The following is a 14,133-nucleotide window of genomic DNA, read 5'->3' as shown; positions in this document are numbered from 1 at the left end:
CACCATGCTAACATGCTTATTTGTTAGCATTTCATTACTAACTTTAAAGTTGTCTCTCCATGATATTAATGAATTTGTATCACTAATATCTTTTTGATGGTACTATGAATGTGTTTGGTATTACGGTTGCTGTTGTGGTTTTAAAAAAGTTGTTTTATAAAAAGTACTTTTAGTTGAGGTTGGTTTGGAAAAATATATGTTTGGTTAAAACTGTGGTTGAAATTGAGGTTGGACAAAAAGTAGTTTAATGTGTTTGGTTAAAAAAATGCTTTTCAAATTGAGGTTATAAAATAATTAAAAATATTTTTAATTTAAATATTGTAGATTTACCTACTATTATTACATCATGAAATAAATAATATTGATATCAAAATTTATTTATTATTCCATTAAACTACATGCAATGTCATCACATACAAAATCTATCCAACAATGACTATATTTTTCATGGTTTCTTAAGCACGCAACAACAAAAACTGAATTTTTTGTTACGTCATCAAGCGATATCCTTCTAATTTAATGAATAAAACACAATTAAAATAAAAATAAAAACTGAATTTTTTTTAACTGGGTCGGACCCGGCAAGAACATAATTGGAATTACGATTAAATTTCACAAATGCTACGTCATCATGCGATATCCTTCTAATTTATATAGTGTTATTAAATAATATTAAATACTAGTTTTTCAAGTAAAACTCAATTTTTTTTAAAAAAGTTTTTACAATTTCATTACGTCCAAAATTTATTCGACAAGAACTATAGTTTTCATGATTTTTTGAGCGTGCAATAAAATTAGGTAACATATTATCAGGAATAAAATTGAGATTACAGTACGAGTAAATTTAATTCACCTTAAACTAATTTTTTTAAAAAACAAAAAAAAAAATTAGAAGTTCACGTTCACGTGAACAGTGCGAGTGAAATAAATTAACTGCACTGGTTTTTCAAAAAAAAAAACAACTGTTCACTTTAGTGAACAGTGCAGTAGTGGAGCATGGCTCCACTGTTTACTGAACAGTAGAGCCATGCTCCACTGTGAAGAGGAAATCACCACGAGAAGCAGCAAAATTGATGGGTCCCACCAATGAAAATCACTTTTTTTTTTCTGTTATCGACCACTGAAATATGTGGTTGCGGTGAACCTTACCCGCAACCACATTACCAAACAGCATCTATAAGTTTTATTATTAGAGCTTTGATGTGTCTTCGATGCTTTTTTTCTTTTCTTTGTCACCTCTTTTTTTTTTTATTGCCTTGTTTTTTTTTAATAATTTCTTTCATGCTGTTGAATATTTATAAAAAAGCATGTTGACTCTTGCATGGGTGAATTATTTGAGAAAACAAAAACTTGGAATTGAAATTTATTAGTTGCGCTATGTGCACCACACCTAATTGCGCATATACTGCAAGCGCATATCAACTACAGTATTAGTTTAAGAATTATTTACATAGTTTGAGAAATATTTTTTCACTGTGCTCCTCTGGGAAAAAACTCCAGCAGGAGGATATGCTTTAATTTAATTATTTTTTACGCCAGGACACACGTAATTTTTTCATTAAAGTCAAAGATATACCCTTCAATCACTGTTTCTTATACCCGTAATGTAGAGTATCCAATGTTTAACTTCGAATCAAACATAACCTAAGATGAAAAATTCATTTTTGGCATTTGAGATCCTCTTTCTAGTAATCAAGAAAAGAAAGAAGAACTTGGAAGATTTTGTGAAGGCTTATTCTAGGATGATTTTATTCCCATTTCTCAACTTGTTATTCTCACTTTATCGGTTTTTGTAACTAATATGATCTTTTTAAAATAATTTTTATGTTACTCTGGTAATTGTTTTTGTTATTCTCACTTAATATGATTTTTTTTTTACTTAAAATAATTTTGTTTGGCTTAAAATCAAACTGGGATTCCCAATTAAAGCATATTTATTAAGGAATGACAAGATTTAAAGATAAGGAACTAAACTAAAAAACATGAAAAAAAGAAATGGCTTTTCTAAACTTAGGGCTAAATGTATAATTTAGGGGGTGTGGTAGTGGTTGCTTTTGAAAGTGCTTTTCGCTTAGAAATGCATTAAAATAATATATTTTTTTATTTTTTTAAATTAATTTTTGACATAAGCACATCAAAACGATCTGAAAATATAAAAAAATAATTTTAAACAAAGAAAAAAATTAAATTTTGGCTAACCTCCATTTCGACTGCATTCTCAAACAGGGGCATAGTCCTCTAACTTTTCAAACTATAAACTTTCAGTCCTTAATAATTTATGAAATTCAATTTTGATCCCAAAATTTATTTTCCTTATTTTTTGGTTCCTGGTTTGAGAGGGAAAAGAGAAAGTGGTTAGATTCCAGTGGAAAAGAGAGAGTCTCGGTTGAGACCGATTTCATCCATGAAAATAGGTGATTTCGATGTCAATGGGTTCCTATGGATGGGAAAAGTTTATTCAAAGTGTTTTTCCCCTTAAACTTGCTTGAAATAGTAGATTTGAACCTGAAAAGAATTTTGATTTCAAGTTGATTGTGAGTTTTGGAGCCAAATTTTGGGTTGTTAGAGGTTATGGATATATTTTACAAAGTGTTTAAAGTGTTTTTTTTTAAGGTCAAAATATGGTTGAAAATGAGTTTTTATTGGTATGAAATAGACTAGTCTGATTTTTCAGCGACCATAGTTCATCGGAATCTGGGAAAGGCACGTGACGCGTCGTCTACAATTCTTTTTTCAAAGAAATAAAGGGAGGATGACCTATCATCCATCCCTTATAAAAATTAAAAATATAAGACCTAGGCGCGTGGGCTGCTCCAGGCCCGCATGCTTGGGCTTTTTTCTGGAGGCCTAGGACCTCCAAGTTTTTTTCTAGAGGCCCAGGAGCTCTAGGTCTTCCTAGCCCGATAAACTGAACATTTCTCTCTCTCTCTCTCTCTCTCTCTCTCTCACTCTCATTTTTATCCATTATAATTGGATTTTTTTAAAAAGTTTTTCTTACTTATTTTTTTTTCAATTTCATCACTTAATATTTGATTGATTATTAAATGGATAACATAATTTATTTCAGATTATTTTTTTTCCAATCTTGATATTTGGTTGGTTCTTAATTTTATAAGCATTTATTTTAGATAAAAAAATTATAAAAAATTATTGAATCCAATTGAGTCCATACTCGGGTCACGAGTTTGGCTAGTTAACTTCGGTTAGGAAGGGATTGGGTTTTATATTTTTTTTATTGTATAAATAGTTCTCGATTTATTTAATTAGATGCATGTATAAACTTTTTGAATTTCACCTGCAATTTTTTATGTACAAAAACACGTCGTAAAAGTCTGCATATACATTTTTTTTTGAAGAAAAAAAACTATTCAACCCACGACGAAGCGTGGGTCAAATAGCTAGTATAATCTATAGTACATGATCTTTGTGTTAGTGAATATGCCATGTATCCAATCAGTTGATTATACGTAATACTGATTTTATTTATGTAAAACATATTTATTATTAATAAAGGCTTTCTTTACCTGATGTTTGATTAATGAATCTAATGTTTAATTAATGAATCTAGAGCAAAGATACAGTCCATGAGATAAAAATGCTTTGCAAATAAAATTATAAAGCTGTTATAATTATGAGATTCTTATTGCATCAAAGCATTGTTTCTAAATATTTCTGGTCAATGTTCTATTAAAACTAAACATTAATTAAAACTATTGATACTGATGCATATTATGTTACTTCCTTTATGATAGGAAGCAATTGCTCTCATAAACTGAGTCATGAGGGATACTTGTAACTATATGCAAGTGCTTGTGCTTGTTAGATGACATGTATACTGAACTGACCCGCAAGAGAATTCTATATGGAAAGACTCTCGTGATAGTTCTGTAAGTGATCCTTAGACTTGAGATTACTAAATTATCTTATATAAGGAGTGTTATGTTTTGATCCAGACCACATGTTATCCTAATCAAGGGTAACAAACATGCAAATATCGGGTATAACATAAACTATATGAAGGTATTTGAGTAATCAAGAGAAGATTCATCACCCTAGGTGAATTAAAAAAAAAATTCTATTTGTTCTCAAATAGTATTGATTGTGAAATCCTTGGTCAATGTGGAATGAGTTTTGAAAAGAGTTTCAAAATCTTATTCAACGAATTAATGACTATAATGTTTTGAACTAACATGATTTGACAAAGCAAATATACTCCATGTGTCTAAATTAGAACATTCTTGATAAATGAATAATAATTACACCAAGAAACTAGTCACTGAAAGGTTAAGTCAAATCACTTATGACTTTTCTAATATTTGGGGAATCATGACATATTGATAGACATTGTACTTGATCTCCAAATATAAATCAATCAATTATTGAATTGATAATAAATTAAATTGTTTAATTTACTTAATCTTATTTTATTTAGGATTATGATTTATAGTTAGGCCAATTTATTAGGGAATCTAATAGGTCACACACATAAGAACCATTGATCAGAAATTAAAATGAGATGATTAATCAATCGTGACTTGACTGTAAATAAATTTTAGAAAGTGAAAACTAGAATGTAATTAATATAGAAGATTACAATTCTAGACTTAGAAAAAACTAAGCAGAGACTTGATTGAATAAATTTCTAAAATTATCCTAAAATAATATATGTGATATTATTTAAGGGGAAAATTGATATTTTATCATTTATATGGTTTTTAGATTTCTCTATAAATAAAATGCTATGACTATTATTTCCTAAGAGAAGTGTGATAAAAGCACAGTAAGTAAACACCTAAAATACAAATGAAAATAGTAGCACTCTAAGATATAATAATCTCTCTCCTAAAAAAGTTTAGGAGATTTCTCACTGGTGGTTCATGTGGATTATCATTAGAGGCTGGATACTTAGACGACTTGTGGTTTGCGATAACCCAACCTTGAAGCAAATATTCAAAGCAAAAAAAAAAAAAAATCTGATTATCAAGTAATCTTCGCATAAACACTAAACAACCCTAGATATTCGCATAAGAAAAAAAAACCTAACTTTCAATTAAAACAAACCTAACATTTAGGTGCTTCTCTCTCTCTCTCTCTCTCTCTCCCCTTCTTTACCATCTTCATTTTTGAAAAAAAAAAACAATAAATTCATTTGAATGATATTAAACCAAAAATAGTTATGCTTCAAAAACACCTGAGATTTAAACAATACAAGTTTCAAGAAGAAATCTCAAATATTAACTATCCCTTTAAGGACAAATACATTAATATTAGCTATCCGCTCTTGCTTGCTTGTTGCAACCAACATTTATGGAAACTATACACTTTCAATAACATATTTTTAGTTTTCTTATAGGTTTTCTGAAAATGGGTTTTTGTTGAGTTTTTAAATTAATATTTTTAAATATTTTTTAATAATTTTGATATGATAATATCAAAAATAAAATAAAAAATTTAAAAAATTATTTTAAAATATTATCAATTAAACAGTATCCAACACTACTAATATGCAGTATCCATATAGGGTTATGTTATAAAGAAAACAAGTGAGGGAAGTAGTGTCCAATTTGTAAGAGAAAAAAGACTTCAATTTTTGAAAAATAAAATATTAATCATAATATACTGTTTTTCTTATAAATTACTTTTTCTTAATATAAAGAAGATCAGTTTTAAAATTAATTACTTATTAAGATTTTAATAAAATAGAAGAAACACATTAAATAAGACCATTTTAATCTCTATAATAAGTACTAGAGTGAGAATAAAAAAAAATTGAAATAGGAATAACATCAACGTTATTACTTTTATTTATTTTTCAATTCAATTCCGCTTGTTCTAAACAAAATCATTTTTCCATTCAGTTTAGATCTTTATTTATTTTTCAATGTGTTAAAATAAAGCACGTGACACGTGGTATGTAACTTAACAAAATTAGACCAGAAATTAAAAAAAAAAAATCCTCAACAAAACTTAAAAGTGATCATTTTTAATTTAGTTCGGTTTTTATAAAAAAAAATAACAAAACTAATTTTTTTAAAAAACCAAAACCAAACCGAAACCGGTTCAAACCGACCGGTTTCAGTTCGGTTTGATTTTTTGGACAAAAACCAATTCAGACCGGTTTTTTCAGTTTGGCTCGGTTTGTTTCCGGTTTTTTTCAGTTTGGTTCAGTTTGATTTCAGGCTTATAAAATCAAAACCAAACCGATCTGTTTTTTCAAAATTTTAATCGGTTTAATCAATTTTTTTTATAATTCAGTTTTTTCAGTTATTTTTTTCGGTTTAACCGATTTTTCAATTTTTATCGATTTTTTTTTACAGTTCAATTTTTTCAGTTATTTTTTTTTTATTTTCTCGATTTAACTGATTTTTCGATTTTTTTGCTCATCCCTAACCAAAGTTATAATACAAAGGCAAAATCCATCGAAATCCTTGTACATGGACATGAAAAAAATAAAAACAAGAAAACACAAAAATACAGGAGCAAAATGAGCCAATAACCTGAGAACAGGCAGGTATTAGTACCACGCAAACTACCCTTTGCCTTCCTACAAAGCCAATTCAAGTTGAAAGCCAATCCACGATTGCAGAGATAAAAAGTTCAGCAGAATTGACGAGCAGGAATACTCCAGTTGCATCGAAACATATGGCTTGTGTGGTTGTATGTGTTCTTTAAAAAAAAGAAAAAAAAGAAAAACCCTTCTCCATCAGAGCATCAAACCTCCATTAATATTTTGTAACCTTTCAAGGACAAATATTTTAAGCTCCTAGCCAATCCCACATCTCTTTTGGATGTGGTGCACATTATCTTGATAAAAAACAACAAGGAGGTAGAAAGAAAGATAACGGCAACTTCTCTGAACAATCATCCCTGCCTTTCCTTCAGCCACCCATAACCTCTACACTTAACAGTAACATTCGCGAAGATTACAACAAAAGTGATCACAATCCTCCATGCCCGAGAATCAAGACACCAAGAGAACTTCCTGGAAATAAAAAGTGAAGATAGTGAAAACTTTTTAATGGTTTTCAAAACTAAGAATCAGAAAAATTGACCAGCACATCATGCAATAATTATTATCTGATAAAGAATTCAAACAATCATGATTATGGAACCAAATTTGAGATGTACTTTCAGTCTTCAGAAGTCACATTTCATTTACTCTAAAACGGCAGATTTATCATTTGGAACCATAATACCTAGATTAAGCTACCTATGTCTTGGTTCAATGTTGAAGAAAGCCCTCAAGTAATAATTCGCGTCAAATGTATTGCAAGAAAGATAGTCCATGCAATCAAAATCTGAATGCGTGTCCATGTGAGAACACATCTGCATTCATGCATATGCATATATCTTATACTGCATAATAATCAATATGCTCCTATTTACAGGACTGATCCTGATGCTGTAGAAGGCTTGAAGTGACATATATAATGAATCTACAATATCCACATAACTCATAGACTGTGAAACTTACCAAGCATACACTAAGCACATGGACAAAGTCTCCTGGTATGCCAAAGTGAACCATCACAGGAAAGCAATGATTGTGTTCGAGTATACAAGCATGCTCCTGGATTCTGATGAAACACAGAAAAAACATAATTGATACATTAACTTCAAGAAATCAATTCAATTTTAGAATCCTAACTTCTGATTATGACAACATCAATTCTTCTTTGATTGTAAATAGTACAGGGCTCGAAAAACAATCATTTCTAATGTTCTATGCAAATTGATCTAAGATCTTTCCACCTCTGCCAGTTCTAATACCATTAGTAAATTGCCAATTGGTCAGAAGAGATTTAAGCAAGAGATGCTGAAGTAGACCGCTCAAAAGGTACTGCAAATTTTCCCTTGTAGTAAATTGCTATAACTTTGTCAAGAAGGGAAAATATACCAAGTGTCTTGGAGCATCTTCAACAACCTCAGCAGGTTGATCTGTTCCAATGCTTGCTAAACAACCTCCTTTGCAACTCATATATTTCTGCATACTGTGTCCACAAAGAAAGATTCCAGAAAAACATCTTATATAAAAAACATAAAGCAAAATGAGACTTGCATCACATTGGAGTCCAAATTGTGCTCTCTACCAGTGACAATCTCCCAAGGGAAGATGAAACCAGGGCATCATTTTTATGTGTCCATAGCATTGACGGAAAAAAAAATGAAAAACTCACTATTCACAATCGAGTAATTAGAAAACAAAATTGAGATGAAGCAAATAGTAATAATTAACACTTGATGTTTAATTATTAAAACTTAAAACCCTTCGAGAAAAAGGCATTTTTCAATGTCTCAACTTTTACCAAATTCACAATCAAGTGTTTCTGCTTTAATTTTTAACAATTAAGGTTGTCAACATTTTAAAAGCACAATTGAGTGCAAAATTGGAAGCCTGTGAAGTTAAAGGTTGACGTGTTGTTAAGTGGTGACATTGATTTATGAGATCAGATATAACTAAAGGCACACCTATAATTTTCTACCATTTCAAAATATTCTTTTATATGATAAAGGTAAAATTAAATTAAATTAAAAAACAATAAAAAAGACACCCCTCTATCTTGCAACAACCAACTCCCACCTAGTCATGAACCTTAACCCACCACCACCACCACCATTCATATAAAACTGCTACTACCACAAATTCTGCCCCACAGACACTTGGAAAAAAAACCCATGCCCAATCTCTTTTTTACCAAGCCAACAGAAGCCCAAACCTGCTACCAACACATCCTCCACCACTTCTATCTCATGTTCATTGCTGAGCCACCATAAAAGAAGAGCACCTACACCTTTTCATCAATTCCTCTTTTCACCCACCACCCATTCATAACAACCACATCTTAACAACCTCACCTCTTCCTCTTCAGCCACCACCACACATTGCCAAAACTTCTTTTTATTCGTTAGAGAAAGGGGGGGGGGGGTTGTGGAGAGATTTTTTCCACTTGCATGAGATTTGTTGTTGAGGGTGTTTTTTTTTTTTTTATTGTGTTTAATAAGGTGTTCACGTTGGCCTAACTCATAAGTATGCTTGACATATCACAAATTAATAGACATGTAGGATTGAGAATAACACGACATCTGCTTTTGCATCAAAGAAACGTGGTATACATTACTAGTAGGAATGACGTAGTATGGAAAGAGGGAAGAAACAGAAATTAGAAAAATGGTTAAAACTAGGATAGAATTGAAGTTGGAACACGATAATAGAATTTAGGGTTTATAAGAAACCTCTAAAATCTGAATAGATTGATAAAATAACAAAGAACTACTTTTTAGAATAACCTGACAGCCTATTTATACTAGTTTAAGCCCTACATCCTAGTCTAGGTCCCTAAGTAGAACTACTTAGCCAATAAAGGAAACACTTTAAGAAGTTACATGCCCTTAATTCAGCAACACTAATACCAGAAATATAATAAAATAAATTATGAACAAAGCTCCTGCATCAGGGAACAAAGTAAAAATTCCAATTCTCTTTTGTCCAAAAGAGAGAATTTGAAGAAGAGTGATCATAACATTGGTTACGGAAGCATTTATACTGAGGGAAATATGATTGAAATCACCAAACGTCAACAATAAATCCCAACGATTTCACTTGCATGTTTTAGCCTCACCCTAAGCTGGAATACCTTATGTAGTTCAACATTGTAAACAATATTACCAAAGATTTTTCTTCATTGGAGAAAATGTTTCAGATATTCTATAACAATATCAAACTATACGTAAACAAATATGTTTAAAAAGAATGTTACTTACACGTCACATTGATTAAGCACCAGGAGCTTATTTAAGACGCATGACTGTCCATTTGACTTGCAAACTGAATCACAGGACTCACCTTGCCTATCAACCAGTGATGAGAAATTTGAAAGGAATAAGCTCTACAAGAGAATTTAATTTAGTGAAATTAACAAACAGACACAACTATGATGATAACTCACTTTCCAATTACAACATTAATTCCACCGAGCCTTGCTTCTAATTGTGTATAATTGGCCCCTGACACAGAAAATTCAGGACAGAAAAAAACAATTTTTTTTTCACAGGATAAACAAAAAAAAAAAAAAGTTAGTGGACTGCAGAAAAGATTAACGTGAAAAAAATTTGGGGGACAATTCCAAGATGAGAATTAAAGAATATTAAAGAATAGTATGATTCATTATTTGATCTCAAATCTGTTATATCAAAGACATGAATGGCCTTCGTAATTTCTCTAAGTGGTAAATTAAAGAATGCAAAAGGAAATTGCAACTTGATTCTTTTAGAATGAGCGATCAGCATATTCTATACATTAACAAAATCTCCAAGTCACTCAATATCGAAGCTTTAAGAACATGAAACCAACTGAGGCTAAAGAGAATAAAGATGACACGGGGACAGGGCCCAAATCTCCAAAACAATGAGAACAGCAATAAAGGTTACAGATAAGCAGAATCATAAAAAAAATACTCTGCTGAACAAAACTATCATCCTTTTAACTCAAGAATTCATGTTACTAGGGTGTGACATAAGTTCAAATCTGACAAACAAGGGAAAGGGCAAGAGTGCAACTCATAATTTGTAAGTAAACAAACTTTGACAAGATAAAAATATAGATTACCTGAAGAATTTGATGGCAGGGAAAAGCAATGATGGAAATCACTCCGATAAGCATTTTCATGAACCTGCAATGTTCATACCAATTTCAGGTGCAGTATACCACTATTAGACCAGAACAAAGTGGTACGAATAGGATAGAAACAAAAGCAGCTAATAATCTCAGCCTCTACATTAGAATTTAAAAAGGTGACACGATGGAGGATATATAGGTCAGTGTTGTCAGATCTGTTCCATTCCGCCCAGAATGGCTGGATTATCTCATATCTGTGCAAAAAATGGAACACTGAGCCCTCCATTTAATCTCGTTTGAGATGTTGGGTTATCTTGGAAATTCCAGACAAGTTCCGACCGGAAGGTCTCCGATATGCAAAGTTGATCTCGTTCCGTTTCGAAGACAGTGAAAAGAAAATAGTGTAGTTTAAGAAGAAAGGAAAATGTGTCCAACTAGCAAGCTTATTTAATAGCGATACTTTCTGAATTCCCATCCATGTTAACTTTACAAATATTTTATAATTCTGTAGCACTGCTAATGTCAAATCAAGATGACCACACAAATCAGTTTCTATCTCTCTCAGTTTTTTTCATTTTATCTTCAAATTTTTTTAACAGAATGATTATTTTCACTAGTGTGTTTATTTAAATAACCGTAATAATTTTTTTCAAGAGAGAATAAGTGCATTTTTTGTAACTCCTGTCAATTTGAATCGTAAGGTTATGTCCTCTTCTCCACCCATCAACTCTACTATTTGACACATTCAGATCAAAGATTATTTGCATAACTACTCATTTTCATTATTGTTCAATTCTCTAAGAACAATCACTAACAACCCCCCCCTAAAAAAATAAAATAAAAGAAAAATTAGTTTCAGTATTATCATCATCATTTCATGACAGTTCATACCTAGCAGTGTAAATCTCTTAGCATGTTTTCCTATCCACCCTTTTCCATATTGAAACTTTGTTTTCAAAGAGTTTTCTCTATAGTTGTACTTCGTCAAACAATGCAATGCTCATTGGTCCAAATCTTTTCTAAATTTGGTCACTCTAGGTTTCATGATTTCAATATATGACTGCATCATCATCATTCTATGCAACATATAGATAAAACTTGAGAAAAATAAAATATGTCAAAAGACAACTTACCACGCTCTCCGAATTATGACGGCACCTCCCAGCACAGAAATCAAAAACACTTGTATAACTCACTGCTAAAAGGAAATGTAAGCACCAGCTATTTTCAAATGATACTCGTGTAAAATTTGAAATTTCATAAGAGGGAATATTCAGTTTGTTGTATTACACAAACCCTAAAAGAGTGCAGGCATGAATAGCAATGGGGACTGATTTGGCAAAATACAATCAGAAGAAGGATTGGTACAGAGGTTAGTCTAAATATTCAGTGCTATGTAGACTAGATACGACCATCCAATTTTAGTTAAAAAATTGAATTGAATTAAAAGTTGATTGTATGAATAACAATATAAGCGGACTAGAAATCAGGATGTTGGAAGGGCAAGAAAGATAAGTTTACCTGCAGTTGAAGGCTTGGCTATCTTGACCTTGAGAACTTGTGCCTCTTGTGTCTGCGGAGTAACGAACAGATCGTGACATGACAAGATAAAAGCAACCGAATCCATTACCCACCAACCCAAATAAACAAGCATTGAAGAAGAAATACCCTTGAAGGATGGAGGCAGCACGAAACACAAAATTCATAGGAGTTGCAACACTGTGAAACAAGGTTGCATCCCCTGCAATAATAAATTTTAATTAGCACCTTTTTTATTTATTTATTTTCTCTGATTGCCATCAAAACAAACAAAGAATTAAAAAAAAAAAACTCACTGACAAGAAAATCTCAATCCGTTTTCAGGGCAGCAACGAGATGGTGGATCCACTGATAGCGCATCACATACATACCCTACAAAAAAAAATGTATATCTGCTTTAGTTTATTACTAGCAAGCTTTCTTAACCATAGAACTCATAGAATGGGAAATCGATGAGCGACGGACAGACAGACCGACCATTATCGTCAGAGAGCAGATATCTTCCTTGAACTGTATTCCTGCAACTTCTGCTTTGTTCGAACCCGATATCCTTCCTACATCAATGCCAAAAAAATTATAAGGTCTGAATTTTTTTCCCTCATCTTTATCAGCCAGGATGAGAAATTAGCCTACCTGATTGCTGAAATTATAGACGAGAACTGAAAAAGGATGAGTAGTTGTAAAGAAAGATGATATTTGGTCATTCTTAATTCGATGAACGAATTGCTGCTTTTTTCCCCCAAATTAGGGGCTCTCCTCCACAGTCAGCAGTATCAGACAGGGAAGACGTGTCGTGTTTCCAGAACAAAGAAGACACGTGGCGGGGGGGGGGGGGCGCTGGAATGGACACAGTCCTGGGAAGAAACATGTAAGAACTCGATGGATTAATGATATAATTTAGCATATTCAATTTTAACACTAATTTTTAACCATAATTTCAACACAATGTTCAATAGGCTGCTGTGTTAAAAAATATAGCTATTTTTTATTTTATTTTATGCTTGTGGGAAGTTTTTGTTGGTGGATTCTATTGATCACAAACCAAAAAGTTTGTTAAATTTGATGTGATTTGATTTTATTTAGAAATATATTAAAAAAATATATTTTTTATTTTTTAAAAATTATTTTTAAAATCTGCGTATCAAAATGATATAAAAAAATAAAAAAAATATTAATTTGATGTAAAGGAAAAAATAAAAAAATTTCAATTTTTTTCAAAAACGCTTTTGAAACACAAAAATAAACAGGGTTAATATGATGAGAATAAAGATATGTATTTTCACCTCGATTTATTTCATATAAAAACAAGAAAAACTTATTTAATTTTTTTGAGAATTTTTTTTGGCTTTTTAAAGATTCTTAATTGATATAAAAAACCTATTCCATTTGCCTAAACTTTTTTTATATCTTTTATTTATTTTATTCGGTTTTTTTTTTAAAATTTTTTAGAGGTGAATAATCATAGTGTTTGTGAGAATATAATATCAAAATACAACCTGCTGTACATAATTTTGTCACATGAACAAAAAAAACAATGATACAACAAACAAGGAAACTCCTTTCTCTCATTAAAATCCTAGATTTTGATCCTCTTAATTCCAACAATTTTCATTTAATTGTTCCAGCAAATAAAAAACCTAGATCCTAGAAATTCAGCTATTCTTCACCATAAATTTTTAAAGAAAACCATCACAAGAAAAAAAAAGAAGAAAAAGAATAATAACAAGGAATCATCTAGTAAGTGGTCCAGTGGTAAGAGCTTAGGAGCAAGGGGTTTACTCCCCCTGTGGTCTCAGGTTTGAGCCCTGTGATTGCTAATATGATGACCACTGGAGGTTTACATGGTCGTTAACTTCAGGGTCCGTGAGATTAGTCGAGGTGCGCGCAAGCTGGCTCGAGTATCCACGTTAATCAAAAAGAAAAGAAAAAAATAATAACAAGGAACAAAAACAACACAGCCAACCTTTGTTGCAATAGAT

The 14,133-nt window shown here is 31.3% G+C and overlaps 1 protein-coding gene across 2 annotated transcripts; it reads right to left on the bottom strand.

The window, feature by feature from the left end:
• Nucleotides 1-6,472: 6,472 nt before the first annotated feature.
• On the bottom strand, nucleotides 6,473-12,982 carry LOC18108302 (uncharacterized). Of its 2 annotated transcripts, none has more exons than XM_024591573.2 (12): nucleotides 12,788-12,982; nucleotides 12,632-12,708; nucleotides 12,451-12,526; nucleotides 12,284-12,356; nucleotides 12,137-12,188; nucleotides 11,749-11,813; nucleotides 10,607-10,670; nucleotides 9,948-10,005; nucleotides 9,763-9,849; nucleotides 7,898-7,991; nucleotides 7,475-7,577; nucleotides 6,473-6,982 (listed from the first exon to the last, which is right to left on the bottom strand). In XM_024591573.2, exons 1-11 carry the CDS (start codon nucleotides 12,856-12,858, stop codon nucleotides 7,485-7,487), a joined length of 810 nt encoding a protein of 269 aa, XP_024447341.1. In that variant the 5' UTR covers nucleotides 12,859-12,982; the 3' UTR covers nucleotides 6,473-6,982; nucleotides 7,475-7,484. The 2 variants fall into 2 exon arrangements, with proteins under 2 accessions (XP_024447341.1, XP_006371257.1); XM_006371195.3 differs by having other exon boundaries at nucleotides 11,749-11,810.
• Between the last annotated feature and the right edge of the window lie 1,151 nt (nucleotides 12,983-14,133).

The sequence above is a fragment of the Populus trichocarpa genome, chromosome 19, assembly GCF_000002775.5.
Source record: "Populus trichocarpa isolate Nisqually-1 chromosome 19, P.trichocarpa_v4.1, whole genome shotgun sequence".
Lineage (NCBI taxonomy): Eukaryota > Viridiplantae > Streptophyta > Magnoliopsida > Malpighiales > Salicaceae > Populus > Populus trichocarpa.
Note: the sequence above shows the minus strand (reverse complement) of the source record. Positions and strands in the feature narration are given on the sequence as shown.